This window comes from Neofelis nebulosa, chromosome 11, assembly GCF_028018385.1.
Source record: "Neofelis nebulosa isolate mNeoNeb1 chromosome 11, mNeoNeb1.pri, whole genome shotgun sequence".
NCBI lineage: Eukaryota > Metazoa > Chordata > Mammalia > Carnivora > Felidae > Neofelis > Neofelis nebulosa.
The window spans coordinates 36,789,139-36,809,584 of NC_080792.1; the positions used below are offsets into that span (position 1 = coordinate 36,789,139).

General features: G+C 45.1%; 1 protein-coding gene across 15 annotated transcripts in view; it reads right to left on the reverse strand.

The window, feature by feature from the left end:
• The window catches only part of FHOD3 (formin homology 2 domain containing 3), a 471,816-nt gene that overhangs the window by 66,457 nt on the left and 384,913 nt on the right, over positions 1–20,446 (reverse strand). For all 15 annotated transcript variants that reach the window (XM_058692315.1, XM_058692316.1, XM_058692314.1 and 12 more), the window contains 2 exons: positions 20,084–20,298; positions 1,958–2,236 (listed from right to left, as the gene is read on the reverse strand). In XM_058692315.1, coding sequence (XP_058548298.1) covers positions 1,958–2,236; positions 20,084–20,298 — 494 coding nt within the window. The remainder of the gene's footprint in view (positions 1–1,957; positions 2,237–20,083; positions 20,299–20,446) is intronic.

The window sequence follows — 20,446 nt, forward strand, 5'->3', positions numbered from 1 at the left end:
ACTGTACGTTAACTAACTTGAATTTAAATGAATAAAGAAGAAATAAGATTGAGAATCGTTATGATTGCCTTTGTGATTTGAGAACACTCTGAAAGGCAAGAGCTATGATGACAGAGCCGCCCTGACTCCACAGCTGCTGATCGTGCCTGTGAGCAGTGGGATTTTCTAGGAGCTAAAGTTGCAGCAAATAAATATGATCATGTCTCTTAATAGCACCAGACTAAAGCATTAAAAAAAAAAAAATCACTGCAAAGCACTAACTCCTGAGTCGATACACTTGGATACTGACTTTGGTAGGAAGTCAGTGGTTCTTCACTGGGAGTAGAGTCTCCATTTTTGGAAAGTTGCCCTTATTTGGAAAAATACTGGGCAATCTGATCCAAGAAAGTCCTGTTCCCTGGCTTCTTTTCACTAATGCAACTTGTTGATATGTTTTAGGCCTGCTAAACCTAGTGACGACGAATAATTCCTAGAGCTATTTATAATGACTTAAACATGATTTAAGGCCAACCTGAGCAAGACGACTTACCCGACTGTACTATGGCCCTAATCCCATTGAAGGAGAACACGAACAAGTAGAATTTGGGAGACTAACTGCAATCTGACTTGGAGAGAAATTAAGTAAATATCAATATATGTAATACTTTCTAGCGATACATCTTCAGCCAGACACAAGATTTTCAATGCAATAATTACTAAGATATAAACTAATAAAGTCCTCAAGTCCCATTTTCAGTGTGTCATAGGGACTAGCAATAAAAAGAATAAAATTTAATAATATAGCTGGTGAAAACTCAAATATTAACTAAGACCAAGCTCTTGACTGATAGTTCTTGTAGCAGACATTATGGCTTCATTCATTCATTCATCCATTCATTCCATTTTCATTCATACATCCATGCTTCAGAGACCATGTATTCTTTATGTGTGAACTAACAAGCCATGCATGGGTCATGCCACCAGTTGGTAGGCCCCTGCGGAGCCTTCATGCTGCACTTTGGACCCAAGGCATAGGCTCCTTGAGTGTGTATAACTGTGTAGCTTACTGAAGGCTGGCTAGTACGACATGCCCCCACTGATGAGGAGTGTTAGGTGAGAGAGGGGGCACCCTGTCATCTCAACAGCACACAAGTCATGGGACAGGACAACCAACCCAATGGTGTTGCATATGAACCATAATTCAAATGATTATATCAATCTTTTACAATTCCGATAACCCTCTATGGCACCCTCCCCGAGTCCCCAGTGAGGATTAATGTTCCATTTGGCCCTTAACCATAGAGTCACCATTACACAGATGAACTGAATAAATATCAGCTATAATACCAAAAAGAACAAATTCCATAAAGAAAAGCATACACTTCATACCAAAGAAACAAGTGGCCCTGAGTATATTGTAGAAAGTTACTTAAATTATATATATTCCACTAAAGCACACCAAATTGACCTCCGCACATTGTGAACTGCCACTTTTTGGAAATACTCATTCAGTGCATTTTAGCGCATTTGCTCTGGTCTGAAACGCCCATCATAATGGTTTTAGCACACTTCACCCAAGAAACTTTTAAGGGAGCAGATGGCAACACGACAGATCTCTAAATTTAAACCAGAAAAAGAGCTGTATTTACTCTTAACAAGCAATTAGAAGGAAGAGAGGAATTTCTCTTTGGGGGCTTATTCCTCAGGAAAAGTCCTTTGCTGCCCTCATTATCAAGCCCTTCTCCCACCTGTAGAAGTGATGGTGCGACAGCATGGCAGAGGGTGTGGGGCCACCTCCACAAGGGGCAGGAAGCTGTGGGCTGCCGACGGTGTGGCCACATCCTTCACACCTCCAGCCACCAGGTGCCATGGCCAGTGAGTGAGCTGAGCCGGGAGGTCACCTCAGTGGCCAGCAAACCAGGTGTCCCACCCCAGGGTTCCCTGGGACTTATTTACTGAGAAAAAAGGGCTGCGTTACCAGGTCCCCTGTCCCTGGAGAGCTTGTCTTCCTTCTCCTCCCTCTCTAACGTGCTGCTGGAGGATGAGATGCTGGAGGCGGAGCAGTTGTCCTTCTCGTTCACCTCCTCGCTCTGCCTCTCTTTCTCACTGAGGGAGGCCCGCTCTTCTGGCTCTTGCTCCAGTGCTCGCTCCGCTTCACTCTCTGCTCCCACGCGGGCAGGGACTACTTCAGGGCTGGCCTCGTCTGCACTCTGCCCTACCTCCGCCTCCGGTCCAGGCTCGGGATCCCCAGCACTGGCTGGTGGAGACAACAATGGAGATTATGATCACAACAGGAACTCCCTGGGAATGTCAAGTGAGGTATGAAAGCAGACCTGAGGTTGATTTCTCTTGGCTGTCTGCTGTGGGCGACATTCGAAAGGCGACCCCCAAGATTCCCATCTCCTGGTCATTCAGTTAAACGCTAAACACTAACACTGCTGGGAAGGGACCGTGTAGCTGACGGTGCGGTCTCAAGTCACGTGACTTCAAGGTCTAGAGGTTATCTAGGGGGGCCTGATTCGATCTGGTGAGACTTTTAAAAGCAGGGTGCTTTCTGATTGGCAACAAAAAAGAAAGTTGAGAGATCAGAAGTGTGTGACTTAAGGGGCGCCTGGGTGGCTCTGTTGGTTCAGCGTCTGACTTTGGCTCAGGTCGTGATCTCGGGGTTCATGGGTTCAAGCCCCGTGTTGGGCTCTGTGCGGACAGCTCAGAGCCTGGAGCCGGCTTCAGATTCTGTGTCTCCCTCTCTCTCTTCCCTTCCTCTGCTTGCGCTCTCGCTCAAAAATAAACCTTAAAAAAAAATTTTGTTTTAATTTTAAAAAAAGCATGTGGCCTTAAAGATGGAGGGGCCATATGACAGACAAGGAACGTGAGTGGTCCCTAAAACCTGAGAGCAACTCTCAGCCAATATGAAATAAAGAACAGGGACTTTGGGGCTGTGAGCATAAGAAACTGATGTCTGCCAACAACCGAAATGAACCCGGAGGTGGTCTTCCCAGGGCCTCCCTCAGCTCCCAGTAAGAGACAGGCCAGCCACAGCCTTGACTGTGGCCTCGTGATGCCCAGGGCTGAGAACACAGTTGAGCCATGCTGGCCTGCTGGCCTTCTGACCTGTGGAAACTGTGAGATAATAAATGGCTATATTTTGAATCGCTGTGTTTGTGGTAATTTATTACACAGCAGTAGCAGCCTGATGTTTTATCGGTTGCCAAACCAGTGAGGACTGCCCCCCTTTGCTTGAATGAGGTTTGCTCATAATTTGAAGTTAGGCCCTAACTCTGAAAGTTGTTCAGGAGAATCACTGCTGGGCCCAGAAGTATTTGCAAACCTATCAAGACTGGAGATCTGATGCTTGTAGCAAGGTAAAATGCTCACGCTCCCCTATGTGACATCCTGTGAGGAAAGGGAAAATGGCACAGTACAGCTTTGCATGGTTTTACACAACAAATCTCTCAGCTGTGCACAGTGTATTCATAGCAAATGATAGAGAATACAAAAAATTCTGAGCCAACTGTCACGTGTGAAGGCCAGAGGAGGACAGGTTGGTCCTGAGAGTGTGACCCTCAGGGCTGGGAAAAACTACATTGCTGGAATCCTGGCAATGTACCCCCGGCCCTAGGCAATGGCTACTCAAAGCAATACGGAAATTCAGCAGGATCTGCCTGGGGCAGGACCTAGAAGAGACCCCAGAAGAACAAGCAGATCAGGGAGGTGTCTCGTGGAGGCAGTCTGTTGGCTCAGGCGACTGGGGACTGGCTGGCAATGAGATACCAGAACAGGCCCTCCAGGAGGCCAGGTGGGGCAATTGCTAAAAGGCAGAGGAAAGCTCAGGCCTCACTGGGGTGGGGGTGGCGGGGGAGGCAGCTGCCCTCAGCTTCCCAGCCAGAAGCCATGCTGCCAGTTCCAGCTGGGTCCAGTACCCTCACCCCTCATCTGCTCTCAGCCTCCTTCCTCTGAGAACGAGGGAATTGAGGAAGTTGCAATGTCAGCTTTTCCTCGTGTCCTTGGGTAACTTCCAACTCCAAAGGGAAGCAGGACCCCTCCATGGGAATCTCCCCAGGGCCCTTCAGGTAGGAAGTGGGTGCAGAGGTCACAGAGCCTCTACCTTCCACCTGCCCGGGGCCTCACGACTGGCTGTATATCTTCTAGCCTAGTACAGGAACCTGCTTCCCTGGGACACTGGAGGAAAGGCAGGCTGGGGTGGCAACGGGTCTCTGCTGTCTGTCCCTGCTGGGTGTCCCCAAGATGGATAGTTATAAGACCTGGTGATATGAGGACAAAGTTTCCAGGCAAGGAAATGCCGCCTGGCAATGGCAGGAGAAAGCCAAAGGACGCACGACCCTGAGCCCACATGCCTAAATAGGCATGTCGGATACATTTCCTTAAAAGCAAAGACTGAGCTGAGTACAGGCGAAGAGTGAATATGTCCTGGAGAAAAATTCCCTTTGGTACTGAAGGAATTATGATGGCGATCTCTTTCTCATCCGATAATGAAGTATTTAGCAAGGAGATACAGCCCTTCATTCACAAGCACGGCAGAAGCACAGTGTTACCAAGAGCACTGTCATCCTTTGGTTGACAGAAGGCATGCATCCTTGCACACATTTACTCCAGAATAGCCACATCAAAACGAAAATGTGTTTGCAACAGTCTAGCATGTGGCACGCATTTGACTTGCAATTGGTGAGCATATGGCGAAAACTGTCTAGGGGGCCTCCACGTGGCTTTATCACTGACAGGGAGATGGCCGCCGGGGGCTGTCATAAGCCTGTGTCTACTCTCCATCCCCAGGAGACTGGCAGACAGAGCAGGAAAGATGCACGATTTGCTGGTTTGACTTCAGCCTACGTTCACTCTGCCACCACATTTCCTCCCGGGGAAGCGGTGGCTGTCTGGACAGTTATGGTAACGGGTGTGCAAATGCTACAGAGCCACACGTTCTTGTGCCTAAAATGCTACACAATTTTATCCCCATCCGCTAGGGCCTCACTTCGTGGAGTCAGACGTTTCTTTGTGTGATTCAACCACTGGATGGCTTCTCTTTGTCATCACTGCTGGGGAGGTGCCGTCTCCAGAACCACCTCCCGACCAGAATGCAGACTCAGCATCACAAGCCCTGCCGGCAAATCTGTGGCACATGAGGTTGTCCTAACGATGAACAAATAATAGTCACACACATTTTGGGGCACCTGGGTGGCTCAGTCGGTTGGGCTTCCGACTTCAGCTCAGGTCATGATCTCACGGTCTGTGAGTTCGAGCCCCACGTCAGGCTCTGTGCTGACAGCTCAGAGCCTGGATGGAGCCTGCTTCGGATTCTGTGTCTCCCTCTCTCTCTGACCCTCCCCCATTCATGCTTTGTCTCTCTCTGTCTCAAAAATAAATAAACATTAAAAAAAATTAAAAAAAAATAGTCACCCACATTCAAGTCAAGCAGAACCAGCAAAGATCGAGAGTGACAGTGGGAGAGCAGACACACGTAGTTACTCCTTGTACCACACACGCCAGGCCGCACGCTTGTCACTGACATAACACACATCCTTGCTTTCAGAAGGCTCACTCCTTGGCTGAGGAAACAGCCATCAACTGGGGTCACCATGGTATGCGGCCAGGTACCCAAGAGAGGGCACTGGATAACAGGCGACAGGGGGTTCCTGGAAGGAACAGCTGGGACCCACGGCAGAGCCCTTCTGCAGCTGTGCTAATCAAACACGGGAACGACAAGGGCAAAAGATCCCCGAGGGCTCAGACCTTGCCTTCCTCTCATGTCGATGAGCCCTCGGCATGGTACTGGACCAACATCTGCTCACAAAGTTCCAGAACATTTCTGCTCCCCCCTTCCCATTCTCTTTCGTCAGGACCTCCCTGTCAGCACTACCCCCACTACATGAATCCCCTATCCTTGAGTTGCTGCCCCATGCCAGGCTGGCTGCCCCCTGGGAAGACAGGGGAACAAGCATCATCTACCCTCCCTGAGTGCCCAGGAAGCAGGAGGAACCATATCATATTAGTCTTCAGGAACAGCCCTACAGAGAACTAAAGCATCTGTCAACACTGAGGAGTGGAGACTGCTCACGACTTCCCATCGCTGCCAGTTCCCATTTAATGAGCCTTTCTCTGCCCCAATGGTGTTGGTGGTGAAAGACCCAGTGATACATGAGTGACACAAGTGACAGACCCAGTGCTTGTCATCACAGGGACTACAGAGAAGCAAGGAGAACCTACCTGCCTGGCATGGCAGAGGTGGGGGAACCCTACCACCAGTGGACGGGGAAACCCCAGCCCCTCACCTCACCCAGACAGAGGTAAAAATATCTACATGTGACAGTGTTCTAAGAGTAAAAGCACAGTGCCCTAGGCGGGGGGTTATGGCAAGGGACTTTGACAAGGCCTGGGAAGGAACATAAAAGTCACTGTACCAAAATGACATTTAAACAGGGTCTCCAAGAATGAAAAGGAGTTAAAATGGAGGAAAAGTAGGGGCGCCTGGGTGGCTCAGCTGGTTAAGCGTCCGACTTCGGCTCAGGTCATGATCTTACAGTTCATGAGTTAGAGCCCTACACTGGGCTCTGTGCTGACAGCTCAGAGCCTGGAGCCTGCTTTGGATTCTGTGTCTCCCTCTCTCTCTCTCTCTGCCCCTCCCCCACTCATGCTCTGTCTCTCAAAAATAAATAAATGTTAAAAAAAAATTTAAAGAAAAGCAGGGTAAAGTGGATATAAGAATGTTCTGGGCAGAAGGAGAGTATGTGCAAAGACCAGGAGCACAGGGCACACTGGAGGAATGAGAGCTGTCTTGCCACATGGCTGTGGTAATGGGCCTTGCAAGGGGGGATGTTACTCTAAGGGCAGTGATGGCTGCTGCAGGTAGAGACAGACAGACCACACCTCCCAGTGGGACAGCTGAGGCATGTCTGGTGCTATCAGTGAAGCTCCTTGTTAGTGTGGAGCAAACAGTCCAGAAAGCAAACCCTGACGACAGAGAGACTGAGGAGAAAGAGACGAATGCCAGACCCCGGGGCTCAAGAGAAGATGATGAATAAAAACATGGCGCCAGTGGGAAGCTGTTTCCAATCTAAGAGCCACTGGGACAGGTAGCGTGTCAGCCTCTGAGGGGAGCGTGGGATGCTGTCTCCTCAAGATCCCTCTGTGGTGAGGCCTCTCTTATTGCCCTCAGAAAGTGAGGCCAGGAGGGAACAGTGAAGGCCCAGACCATGGTGCTGGGCAGGAAGGGGCAGGGCACCCACTCCCAAGCACATGCCTGCAGCCCTGTCTTTGAAGGAAGGTCAGAAGTGACTGCAATATACCAAACCTACAAGTCAGGAGCTGCCAGGAACCCCCCACTCATCCCTCACCAGCCACACCCACCCTCACCTTGGATGGAGGAAGGATGTAAAGATCTGCCGCATCTCTGGGGCTGGGCCAAGGAGAGGAGTTTTGAGAAGTTCCTGTGCCAGGTGCCAGGTCACCCCTCTCCTCACAGCAGGCATGAGTGTGGAAGTGAAGGGAGGACATGGCAAGAAACTCCTGGCAACACAAAAGGCATCCCAAACTGGGACCTGTATTCCTGGACACATCCTAAGTGAGCAGACTGATGGGATCCTGGCATTGCCAGAAGGCACTTAGCAAAGGCCAGAAAAATGTATTTGGCCAGAACCGGCACTGACCTGATTCAGAGAGCTTTAAACTAAATGTTAAGGTCAGAGCAGAGGAGAAAAAAAATCAAAATGAAACTGTATAAAAAGATACAGGAATGGACAATTTACTTAATACAGAAGAAATCGTTGAAGAGGTCCCCAGTATATTCAGAAGGAAGTAATGAAGAACCTGGTTGTCGCCAATGCTGTGGGAAAGAACCCATAGCTGAAATGCAGACACTGAGGGGAATTCTCTATCCAAAGAACACAGACATTGCAGGACAGAGAGGTTGGGCATAGGAGCCGGATTAGAACCCATCAACGTGAGAACCATAGGGTAAGAGGGAAAACTTCAGCGCTACTGTCAAGAGAATATAAAAGGGTGCCCAGTCAGATGCTGGTACTTCCCTTGTGCAGATCACAAAACCGGGAGAGAGAGGAGGGAGAGTAGGCCCTGAGGAGTGAGCCAGGGCAGACATAGACTCCTAGCAGCTACTGCTCTCTGCCCCTCCAAAAGCCCAGCACCAACTCCTCATCTCGTCCCCCAAATTTCACTAGACGCCAGGCCCTGCACACGAGGTACCAGGTACCTTCTACACACTGGTGCCTCCCAGGAACCACATACACATCACCCTGTGTAGCCCTCACACCAGCAGGATGATTAGTGTCCCTGTGTGAAAAATAAGGACACATGTCCAGAGAGGTTAAGCAACTTGTCCAGGGCTACACAGTAGGCTGGAAGCTCATGGCTGCTCCTCCAGACCCGTTTTCTATTCTGCTCTGTGCCCCAGGAGGCTGGCTCCCTCTCAGTGTGACAGAGGTCAGCTTCTGGGAGGTAGCAGCACAGGAGGGAGGAAAGAGAGGCTAGACTATGCCTCCACCCTCTTCACGTGGGGCCTCCGGTTGGCAGAGATTGTCAGGCCACTATTTCTGTCCCATGGGCTCCTTCCCAAGGCTACAGCTCTCACCAGTCCCGGGCACTAACCAAGTTCCCCCAGGCCTGGAGGTGGGAGTAGTGTTGACAGTCTCCTAGTCCCTGGGCACTTCCCCACCTGACAGACCTGTGATGCTCTCCACACCTCTGTGAACTGTCCCTACACTGGCTGCCCCCAGGCACCTTCTGAGCATGTCCATCTCCTTCCAACCTCACCGATAAGCAGACCTGGGATTTGAACCCCGACGGGCCTTGAACCTCTGTTAATCACGATGTTACACTGTGAGGTTGGTGGCTTATGCTGCAAGGGAGAAGTTCATCATCATTCCTCAAAGGACACACACACACACACACACACACACACACACACACACACACAAACACTCAACATACGGTGTGCACAAACATTCCAGGTCGGCTTTCATCGATGTCCCTGACAGCTGAATCCAGAATGTCCGATTGGAATCTCCTGCCATGCAATTTTTCTTTGAAGAGATAAACTGCTGGTAGAAAGATCTGAACTTAATAAGTCTTTGGGTGGCTTCAATTGATTTCAATCTGTCATGGTGTCTCGACGACTCTGCCAGGACTTGGCTCTCTGGCAGGTCTTACGAAACCAAGGGCTGGGCCAGCCAATTCTATAATAGTTGCTCCAAATCATGTACATTCCAGGGACCTCCCCAGTTCAGAGCTAATAACTAACACCATCAACTTTAAACTTGTGGTTTAGTCACATAAATATGAAAAAGGTCCCACGAGAAAAAGCTCACAACTTTGAAAATTCTTTAGACTTTGCCTTTGGTGTTGGGCCAGTTCTTGCTAAGCTGTTCGCTCAGATTCACTCTAGAGCAGGGTTTCTTGACTTTAATACCATGGATATTTGGGGTTGAATAATTCTTGGTTGTGGGGGGAGGGGGGAGGCTATCCTGTGTGCTGTAGGATGTTTAACAGTGTTCCTGGCCCTCTACCCACTAGAGGCCAATGGCACCTCCTCCTCAGTTGTGACAACTAAAAATATCTCCAGACACTGCCAAATGTTTCCTGGGGGAGTGGGGGAGGTAGCAGGGATTGTCCTGTGTTGAGAATCATTACCCTAAAGGAATAGTTTCATTAGGATGGGCTCAAACTCAGCCTACGCAAACTTTATAAAAACAAACAAAAAGCCCACTTTGTCATTTGCAAAATACTGATTCATCAGTCTAGTGAATTTGCATGCCTTCAAAATTTAGCAGCAACTTGTTCTCAAAATTCAGCCTAAGCTACCTCTTAAAATGAAAACCGTACATGGCCAAAATTACCTTCGGAAGACATTTTGGAAGATGCCACTTTATAGATACCATACCAACTCTCATGGTTCCAACAATCAAGGATTTCCTTTAGCTTCAATGGAATGCCATAAAAAGTACTGGGCTTGTAGTGGTGGGTTATGTCATCAACAAATACAAACCCTTATACTCTAAAATCACATTTGATCCAGCAAGTTGTTCATACTACAAAAGGCAATGAAGGTCAGGAAGGACTCTAGAAAAAAGCAGAGCTGTGGCCCTCATGTCATGCTCACAATGGAAACCTCCATCTGAGGTGGATGCTGGGAAAGATTACAAGCACTATTCAAATTGTAATTTTCACTACCCACCTTTACCCCTCAGAATATGCTTCTGATTGAGTCCACTTGGTTAAACATGTATAGAATATAAATTCCACTGTATTATCATATAGGACAAAAAAGAAGCCTCTAGTTTCAGGTCCAATTATTTTAATATTGGTTAATGAATAGATTCTATTTCACACTATAAACAGAAATTTTTTTTAAAAAGGCAATTTAAGATTATTGTATCCTATATCATTTCTTTATCTGTATTGTATCATTGCCTTATCATTATCTTGAACTCAAACTATATAACCTCAAATATCAACCCCTGGATACGAAGACTTTCTTTGAGCTTAAATTCTTACAAAATCAGACAGATCTTGTCTTGATTCAACCAGTGTCAAACATGATTAATGCCATTATCCATTTGTCTTTCCATGCCCGGTAGGGCTAGTAGAGCTCCTGAGTTAACTACATGCTCATTTTCTTACAAGAGCACATAGGAAGACAAGTCTTTCCTCAAGGATGAAGACATGGTCTAATTCCAAACTGGCAATGCATTTCAAGAGCACCTCTAGTGCTTGTCAAGTCCCAGACAAGAATATCAATGCCATCAAAACAAAACAGTGATTTTGGAAAGTATACACTAGCACTAAAATGGATAGTCCCGGGTAAGAACAGCTAGCAAATAAATGGAGTGAACTTGAGGTTTTTTCTTAATTCACTTTTTCAGGCTTAGCAGGATCTAGTTACTTTTAATTACATGTTAGATGGTCCTAATTTAATTAAATGTTCTAATGTAATTAGTAGCAACACTCATTCATTCCAGCAATATTTATTGATATGCCAGGCACTATGCTAGGCATCAGGAAGTCAGATGTGAAAAAATATCTTCCCTGAATATTTTTCAAGATAAAGTGGTCTAGCCAAGAGACATTATGATATCAAAACAACTAATATCTAAAGAAAATATTAGATCTTCCTGCCAGTAGAGTCTGACCAAGCCTAAGCAGAACCAGGTGGCCTACAACTGGGATACACCAGAAATCTTACTTTTATATTCACACACCAAACAGTTGACTCTTCTTCATTTATACCTAGTCAATAATCCACTTAGTCAATATCTCAGTTGATCTGAACTTGTTAGCAAATTAATTCACAAAAAAATGGAGAAAGATCCACTTAAGGGGTATTTTAATAGGTGGTTGAATAAATATCTTAACTATCAATTTATCAAGAATCATCCTCTAACTTTTCTTCCTCTTTTAGTGTTAGATTCTCAGAAGGAAATGGCCCACATAATGTCAACTTTCTGTAAAAGTTCCCTTTCTACATTAAACCACCATCTATTCTTTGGTCTTTATAGAGTGGCCTATATTGTCAAATATGTGTCCTCCATCATGATCCATGTAATAAATGTCTGGGTATAGGGGAAACAGCTGTCTCTATAATGTGTCTGCCTTCTTTTTTTCATGCTGTTTGTTCATTCTAGCTCATAAAACATTTACTGAATGTCTATTCTGCTCCAAGCATTGGGAGATAACAAAGGTGAATGCAGGCATGGACTCTCCTCTGGGAAACACAAAGTGGAGGAGGACGGGATACAATTTATTGACTATTCAGTGAGATAAGCCCCTGTATCCTTGGTATGCACAAGATGTAAGGGAAATACAAAAGAGGAATCAAAGATGACTTTAGAGAAGGTCCTTCAACTAGATGGGTAAGATGGATAAGAGTCCAGTGGGCACCCAGTGGAAAAGGGCTCTCAAGCACAGAGCACAGAGCACATGTGAGAAAACAGAGCACCTTTCAGGTACTGACAGTGGTTTGATGCTGATGGGACATAACATGTAGGGGTGGTTGTGGAGGTAAAAGACTGGTTGTAGGGAGTGGATAACCAAAGTCTTGAGTGCTGTATAAGGTCTTACCTTTTTGCTATAGATAATGGACAGCCACTAGAGCTGTTTAAAACAAGGTATAGATAGGATTTTTTTTTTTTTGGGAGGGGCGGGATTGGGTTGCTGATAAGAAGCTGGAAGATGTGAGGTCTATTAGAAGTTACTGAAATGGTCCAGATGAGAGATGGTTAAGACATGAACTAAAGCAGTGGCAATGGGGAGGGCTGAGTGGAGAGAAAGGAAGCCATAAACACTAGGTGATTGACTGCATACAGGTGTGAGCATTGAGGGAGGAGTCAAAAATTACAGGCATGCTTCCAGCTTAAATGACTAGGCCAAGAGATATGGTCTAAAATAGATGAGGACTGGAAGGTATGAGCAGGTTTAGGGGGTAGGGATTTTACAGGTGAGAGACAGGTGACCCTCCCATCTGAATGTCCCAAACTGGAACCTATTGAGTGTGACATGTCTGAGGAGTAGATGCTGATGTCTAAGGAGGTTAGATACATGTGTCCTGAGCTCAAGAAGACCAAGGCTGGAGATACAGATCTGGCGATTTTTATCACATGGTAGGTAGTTAAACATCACAGGTGAGGATGTGAGAAAACAGGCACAGATTAGGCATAAAAACAGAAGGTTGCTAGGAAAGGACCCTTGGAAAAACCCAATACTTAGGGGTCAGGAAGAAGAAGAGTCAGTAAGAAGACTGAAACAAACTGATGAGAAAGACTGAGATAAAAGATGAGAAAATACTGATGAGAAATGCAGAAAATATGAAAGCCAAATAATACCCTGAGTCTGGAGATTATCTAGAGGATACATAAGGACCAAGAGCTGCTCGATCTGAAAAGTCAACAAAAATCTACTGGAACTTCCAAATGTATCTGGTGGAGGCAGCTTTCTCAGAAGATGTTCCAGCCTCAGAGGGCTCTAAATATTCATGTCCTGTTCAGAGGCAGATAAGATGCCTTGCAGGGTCACTGATCCCAAGAGTTCTCTTGAAAAAGCATACTTAGGCAGTACAGCAGCTTTTTATCTTGATGAGGTCCCAATAGTTCATTTTTGCTTTTAATTCCCTTGCCTTTGGAGATGTGTCAGATAAAGGGTATCTAAAATCTATAAAGAACTCAACAAACTCCACACCCGAAAAACAAATAAACCAGTGAAGAAATGGGCAGAAGACATGAATAGACACTTTTCCAAAGAAGACATCCAGATGTCCAACAGGCACATGAAAAGATGCTCAACGTCACTCATCATCAGGGAAATACAAATCAAAACTACAATGAGATATCACCTCACGCTGGTCAGAGTGGCTAAAATGAACAAATCAGGAGACTATAGATGCTGGCGAGGATGTGGAGAAACGGGAACCCTCTTGCACTGCTGGTGGGACTGCAAACTGGTGCAGCTGCTCTGGAAAACAGTGCAGAGGTTCCTCAAAAAATTAAAAATAGATGTATCCTATGACCCAGCAATAGCACTGCTAGGAATCTACCCAAAGGATACAGGAGTGCTGATGCATAGGGGCACATGTACCCCAATGTTTATAGCAGCACTTTCAACAATAGCCAAATTTTGGAAAGAGCCTAAATGTCCATCAACTGACGAATGGATAAAGAAGGTGTGGCTTATATATACAATGGAATACTACTTGGCAATGAGAAAGAATGAAATCTGGCCATTTGCAGTAACGTGGATAGAGCTGGAGGGTATTATGCTAAGTGAAATAAGCCAGGCAGAGAAAGACAGATACCATATGTTTTCACTCATATGTGGATCCTGAGAAACTTAACAGAAGCCCACAAGCAAGGGGAAGGGGAAAAAAAAAGTTAGAGAGGGAGGGAGGCAAACTATAAGAGACTCTTAGGACTGAGAACTAAGGGTAGATGGGGGGTGTGGGAGAGGGGAAAGTGGGTGATGGGCAGGGAGGAAGGCACTTGTCAGGATGAGCACTGGGTATTGTATGGAAACCAATTTGACAATAAATTATATTTAAAAAAATAATAAAGGGAAACCTTCTGGAAAAAAAAAAGAAAAAGCATACTTATAGGGACTGGAAAGCTAATTTGTGATTATTCTGCCACACTGTAAACAGTGTACCATTTTGCACAAACACCCATGAGGGTGGGGGAAAGGTAGGGGTGGGTAGAGTTGGGGGCAGGGGTGCTGGAAGGAAAAGTGGAGATGGCAGGGTGGTGATCAAGGTCTTGACCACAGATAAGAATGCTAGAAGGAACCAGGTAGTTATTCTTCTTTGTTATTTCCCAGTTCATAGTCAATGACTATGCTCAATGACTATGACTGAAGGATGCTCAATGTCCCTACTTGTGGAGGTCTCCTGAATGTCCCTGAGAGCATTTACCCAAGGCTCCCACTTCGGATGAAAGGCACTGATGTCTTTCCAGATTCCCTGTTAGCACCTCCAGAGGAAGACAAGCTCATTAACCCCCGGAGCCTGCTCCAGGCTGGGTCTTGCAATACCTGATGTTCTTTTTGTCAAGTAAGGTCAAACAAGCTAATTTCTGTTCTAAAGTTGAAGACTTCATTTCCATTAAACAGATTTTAAGATGCAAATTTGTAAATGCTGGTTACACACCATTATAATCCAATGCTTGGAAACAATTCTCCAGGGGTCTCTTGTGTTTCTGCAGTCTTATAAGCAGAGACAGTGACAGTCTTTATTCTGGGATATCCAAGGATGTGTGCATAGCAAATAGCTGTGGAAGACAGAGACCTTGTCTCCCCCTGGAGCAATAGACTGGTTGGTTTATAGCTTACTGTGATAAAAATAATGTCTCTCTCTGGGACAAAGGGAAGACAGACTTACTGCCCAACATAAAAGATTTGGGGTTCCCAAGCTCAAGGTTCCTCTCTGTGTATGCAGCTATCATACCAAGCTAACACTTGGGCCTATTCACATCACCTTGCAGGAACTGGGGCTTGGAGAAATGGCACAAATGCTGATACTCTGGCTACTGCTATTGCTATGAGTAACGAAGTCTGTTGTCTCTGACCCTGGAGTTTCATGTCTTGTGCCCACATCCACAAAATTGTGGCAGGCTAACTTACTAACTTAAAAATCAAGTCAAGCCTTAGACCCTTTGGAGTTTTTGATACCTAATTGCCACCTATGAAAGTACCATGTTGATCACCTAATACTGCTCTTTAACAACTATTCCAATGCCATTGTGTGCCTTGTCTTTACTTAAGCACACTTAAGATTCATATTTGGTTTACTCCAAAAGGATTCAAAACTGTTTTAAAATATGGTGCATGAGGAGTGCATGAGGAGTGCCTGGGTGGCTCAGTCGGTTAAGCGTCTGACTCTTGGTTTCGGCTCAGGTTATGATCTCATAGTTTGAGTTCAAACCCTGTGTCAGGTTCTGAGCTAACAGTGCAGAGTCTGCTTGAGACTCTCTCTTTCTCTCCACCCCTCCCCCACTTCAAAAATAAATAAATAACATAAAATAAAGTAAAATAAAATAAAATATGGTGCATGAAAACACACTGCAGGCAACTGTCATTTTCTATAAGAGAAAAAAGGGAAAGTTTTGTCCTTTTCCATTTTTAGAGACTGAGAAAAAGCAAGGCAGGAAAATCCAATGATTTGCAAAGGCTCTTAAAGCCATTCCATGGCAGGTATAGCAGGTGGTGCCTTGGCCTTGGGTAGAGTTCCTGAGAGATTTTGTCTCACTGACCAAATGGCATCAAGTAGCAGCAGTCAGGTGAGGTGTGGGGAGGTGGGGCCATCCTGAGTCACAGAACCACAGGAATCTAGTTTCCTGCCAATTCGTGAAATACTGGACTGGAGGTGTCCAAAAGCTTTATGCAAGGGAACCAGCATGCATAAGGCTGATGACTGATGATATTCCATTGCTACTGTGCCAGTTGGAAACAGGATACCAGATGTTTCTGATTTCTGCCATGAGGATTGGGTAACTTAGGAGAGTGTCTACACCGGAAGGAGACTCAAAACATGTCACACAAGGAAGGTGACAAAGGTGCTCAGTCAATGGCTAGGAACAATGACAACAGCTGTGATGATGAATGACGCCCATGTGAAAAATGATCATTCATTTAAACCAGCAGAACATTTCATGATATTACTATACAGCTACATTTTATTTCTAGGTGAGAGGGTAAGGAAGCTAGAGGAATAGTCCTAGTTACGGCACTTTATATGCTTGGATCTGTGAGAGAAAATAATCCGTTCAGCAGGTCAATAATTTCTGTAATGCCTCTGAGTGAATACTGGTGAGTAGGCCATGGTCACATCGGTCATATTTTGTATCTCCAAGGCCAACAGTAAGATATTTGGAAATAATCTAGGAATCCAGATACAGGTAGAAAAAAATCACCAATGAACTTATTTTTCCCTGACATAAAGTTAATATAGCGTGGTAAAAATTTTAAATGCATCTCTAAAGTATTACTTCTGTGTGCAATATAGAGACAACTGAGCTAAAAATAAGAAAAATAATCTAGCCAGTATGTAGCCTTCCTGGCTGCATTAGTGGGTAAAAGCCACTTGTAAGTGCTTGACAGCAGCTGCTTTCTAATAGGAAAGGTAATTTCTCTCCATTTAGCCTTAGGATGGACCCAGGTGTGCCAGCCAGGGGGCAGGGAAGCCACACAGTTCTAGCCTCCGAGGAAGGCAGTTCCTAACAGGGATACACTGCAGGGACCATCATCAACACCTGGTTTTGAGATGAATGGTTTCTCCATTCTGTTTCCCTGAAATAGGCTCCCCGGATCTGACACCCACTGGGATAATAGGTTACTTTGCTAAAATGACTTCACTTGTGGGTACACAGATTATTGTTTTTACTCCTCAGAGAAACTTCCCCAAGAGTCAAATCAGAGAATTCAATCCCAATAAGAATACTGCACCTTTTCCTCTAATGAACAAAAATAATTTATTTCCTGACACATCGGTTTCTTAAAGTAACAGGAAATAAACTGGTGAGATATTCTGATGTATGCCATCAGGGCTCAGTGAAAATAAGGAAAGGCTAATTAAAGCAATGGATGGAGAGAGAGGCCCTTCATGTTTCCCTAAATTGGGGTAACACGTCTCCATTAATTGCAGCCCAGTGCAAAGGAGAACACATGCATGTGTTTGTCCCTCACTTGGGCCTGGTAGTTTCACACAGAGGAAAAATACTCCGACCATCACCAGTCTAGGCAGTATTGGGACAAACATCTGCTAGGAGCCACAAGAGGGCCAGATGGAAAAATAATTCAAGCACACATTGACTTGATGGTGGGGGTAGTGGCATAATTTATACAAAAGTTACAGCAGATTTAGCTGGGAAGGTTTTTGGCTGAAAGTTCTCACTCGATAGCACATAATGCTATTGGTCTTTTAACGTTTACCCTTCTTTTGAAATATATTTTGTAAGGGCAAAGGTAAAGAAGTTTTTAATGTTTTCCTATCTTCTGCTATTAAAAATTATCCAGAATCCAAGTAAGGAGTTTCAATAAAAGAACTTATAAAGTGACCTTTAATCCTGAAATATATATAACTCAGTAACAAATAGCTGTTTTTCCTTTTCTTTGAAAATACAACTCTGAAAGGTAGGCTGCAATTTATGCAGATATTGGGGAAAGGGTAGAAGCAAAGGGATCATGTGGCGTTAATGTGCACGCCACCACAAATACTGGGGTACCACGATGCCCTGATAAATGGCTAGGTTGACGGTTAAAAGTGGGTTCTACCCCCAATCTCCCCCATTTACTCAGTTGGGTGTTAAATAGTAGCATTTGGGAGGAAGGGGCAGAGCATGACAGAAAAGTGAAGATTATCATCGTATGATTCCACAAGCAGAGAGAATGAAAAAGCGAGTCAACCCCTGGCACATTTGGACCACATAGTGCCAGGTGTTTGGAGCAGGACAAACATCTGGATGTGTGATTATATTTTTTTATTCTTCCCCCAGATGTTGTGATGTTGTAAATGTTAGGGCTAAGCAAAAAATGCCTTTGAGCATTTAAAAATGGGGCCTGGTAAAAAAGAAGAGATTATTAATGGGATGCTGACAGAATGTTTCAAAGAAGAATAACAAGCTAGGCTGGAAAAAAAAAAAAAAAAGGTCATTCCATCATTGTACTTCTGTCATAGGGCAAAGGTCTCCAAGTCAGAAGGAAGTCTCAACACCTTTCAGAGACAATCCTCTCATAGCATGTCTTCTTATACGTTTAAAATTTCTAATTGTATAATTCAGCTAGGTATTAGGACATAGACATCAGATAACTTTGCTGATTCCAACTGCTTTGGATAATTATTTAACCTATGATGAACATCTCTTGTAGATTCCACAAGAACCCTGCTTTTTTTTTTTAAACAACCCAAACATCACACAGTGCTATTTCATTAATTTGTAATCGTGTCTCAGTTCAAGCCCAGTATTCCTATTTCAGATGCTCGCATGGTGATTTCAGCCAAACATTCTCTCAGTCTCTACTAATCCCTTCTCCATAGAGGAAAATGACATGTACTCTTTATCTCTCTGAAAGCATACATAAATAACTTTATTTCCCCCCAATACATATTGCATATACCCCAAAAAAGTATTTTCTGTGTTCTTACTGGAGTTTCAAATATTCTGCCCATTTAATTGGATAGAACAGCCTCAAGTTTGATCATAGCTGGACAAAATACTTGAGGAACTGTCTTTTTGTCACAAACATCAAGGAGACTAAAAGCTTAGAGGACAAACGATATTTATAGATACTGACACTTCTCTCTCAGCCTGGGGACCTTCTGTATTTCACAGTTTAGACAACCATTCTGGAAACAAGAGTGGGTGCGACTCTTAGAGTTAAAAGTTCCAAGATTAAGTGCTGAACCGTCGCTTTGCAGGGGAATGTTTTTCATATCGCCTCTGGAAATACCACAATTTAGATAGAGCAAGGATACCAGGCAGGGTCGGCAGGGTCTGGAAAGCACAGAGCTGTCAAAGCACAGTCTGTTTTCCTGATTCTCAGAGTCTCAGTATTTTAAGACCGACATTACTCATCTATGACCGAGCCATCTGCCTGGGACAATCTTCCATGGCTCAGGGACCAGCAGGAACTGGACATGATGGAAAGCTGTGGCAAAGCCAGCCCGCTTCTGCAGAATGAGCCCTGAGGCTCGGAGAGCCAGCGGAGAATTGGACAGACAAGATTGTTCCGTTACATCCAGTTCTGCTGAGGTCATGCAGTCCTGCCTTGTTGAAATTAAGCTTTACGCCATATTTAGTCAGCCCTCCGAGAGTTAAAAGTTTAGCGTCTCTGTTGTCTTCAGTTGGCTAAGTCTTGGTCAGGCTGCAAGCCATAACACTCGGTTAAATTGAACAGTGCTAGCTGCAGGCTCGTCAACATGCACTGTAGACGCCAGTGCCCAAGACCCATCGTCTCTGTTAATGTGAAAGAAAACGGTCCCACCACTCTCAGGGCAATCGGGAAAACAGCTGATGCTCCCCGGCTGCAATGTACAATATTGTTTCTCTCCAAATAAAGCTAAGATGACAGACAATTTCCCCAGCGAGAGCCTTTCTGTCTGCACACAAGCATCTACAGCCACACCACGTGCCAGTAATCGTTACTATAGTCCTTTTTTTCTTCTTCAACATTTCTATTTCCACCAGATCCACATTTTTTTTTTCTGCTGGCTTTGATTAATTTTATTCTCCATCAGTTTAATTTAAAACAGACCGACAATTCCTAGGGTAAGAACATTTTAAAGTGGTCACTTTATTGGGCAGACCCAATAAATAAATAATGTCCAAATTACAGGGTACTAAGTTAATACCCTGTGATTTAGAAAGAAATGGCAAAGTAAGCCTTATTTTTAATATTCTCCCTTCTCAATGACCATGCACTGACAACCATTATACACAATTCTGCTTTAACAGAAGTGGCTCTCAAGGCATCTAATTTATCAGTGCAGTGAAGTCGCCCTGAGTTTACCCTTAGTTGCCCCTCAGTACTAGTTTGCATGTAGTAATGGTTCCTACTTCCCAGAAGCCTAACATTAATTTCCCTCTGCTCTCCCAGCACTCACCTTGGGGATGCTGAGGTGTTCCCAGAGAAGAGGATGATGCCGCGAGAGCCTCTTGTGAGTCTAGAGAAGGAGAGCTATGGCTCAGAGGGGTGGGGGAGGCAGGGGCCGCCGGGGAGGTCAGGTCCAAGGATAGGTCACCTCTGCCCCGGCTCGCGCTCCGGCTTCTCACTTCTCTCTCGTGCGCCTTGGCTGCCAACTGCTCCAAGTATTTGTATCTGAAAGTTAAATTCCAAAGGGTTTCCGTAAAAAGAAAGAGGAGCCCGTGGCCGATGCTTGTTTATGGATGAAACACCTGCAGAGTGAGCTGGTTTCCTGATGCACAGAGCACAGCACAGGGCTGGCTGGAGGACCAGTCTGCCAAAA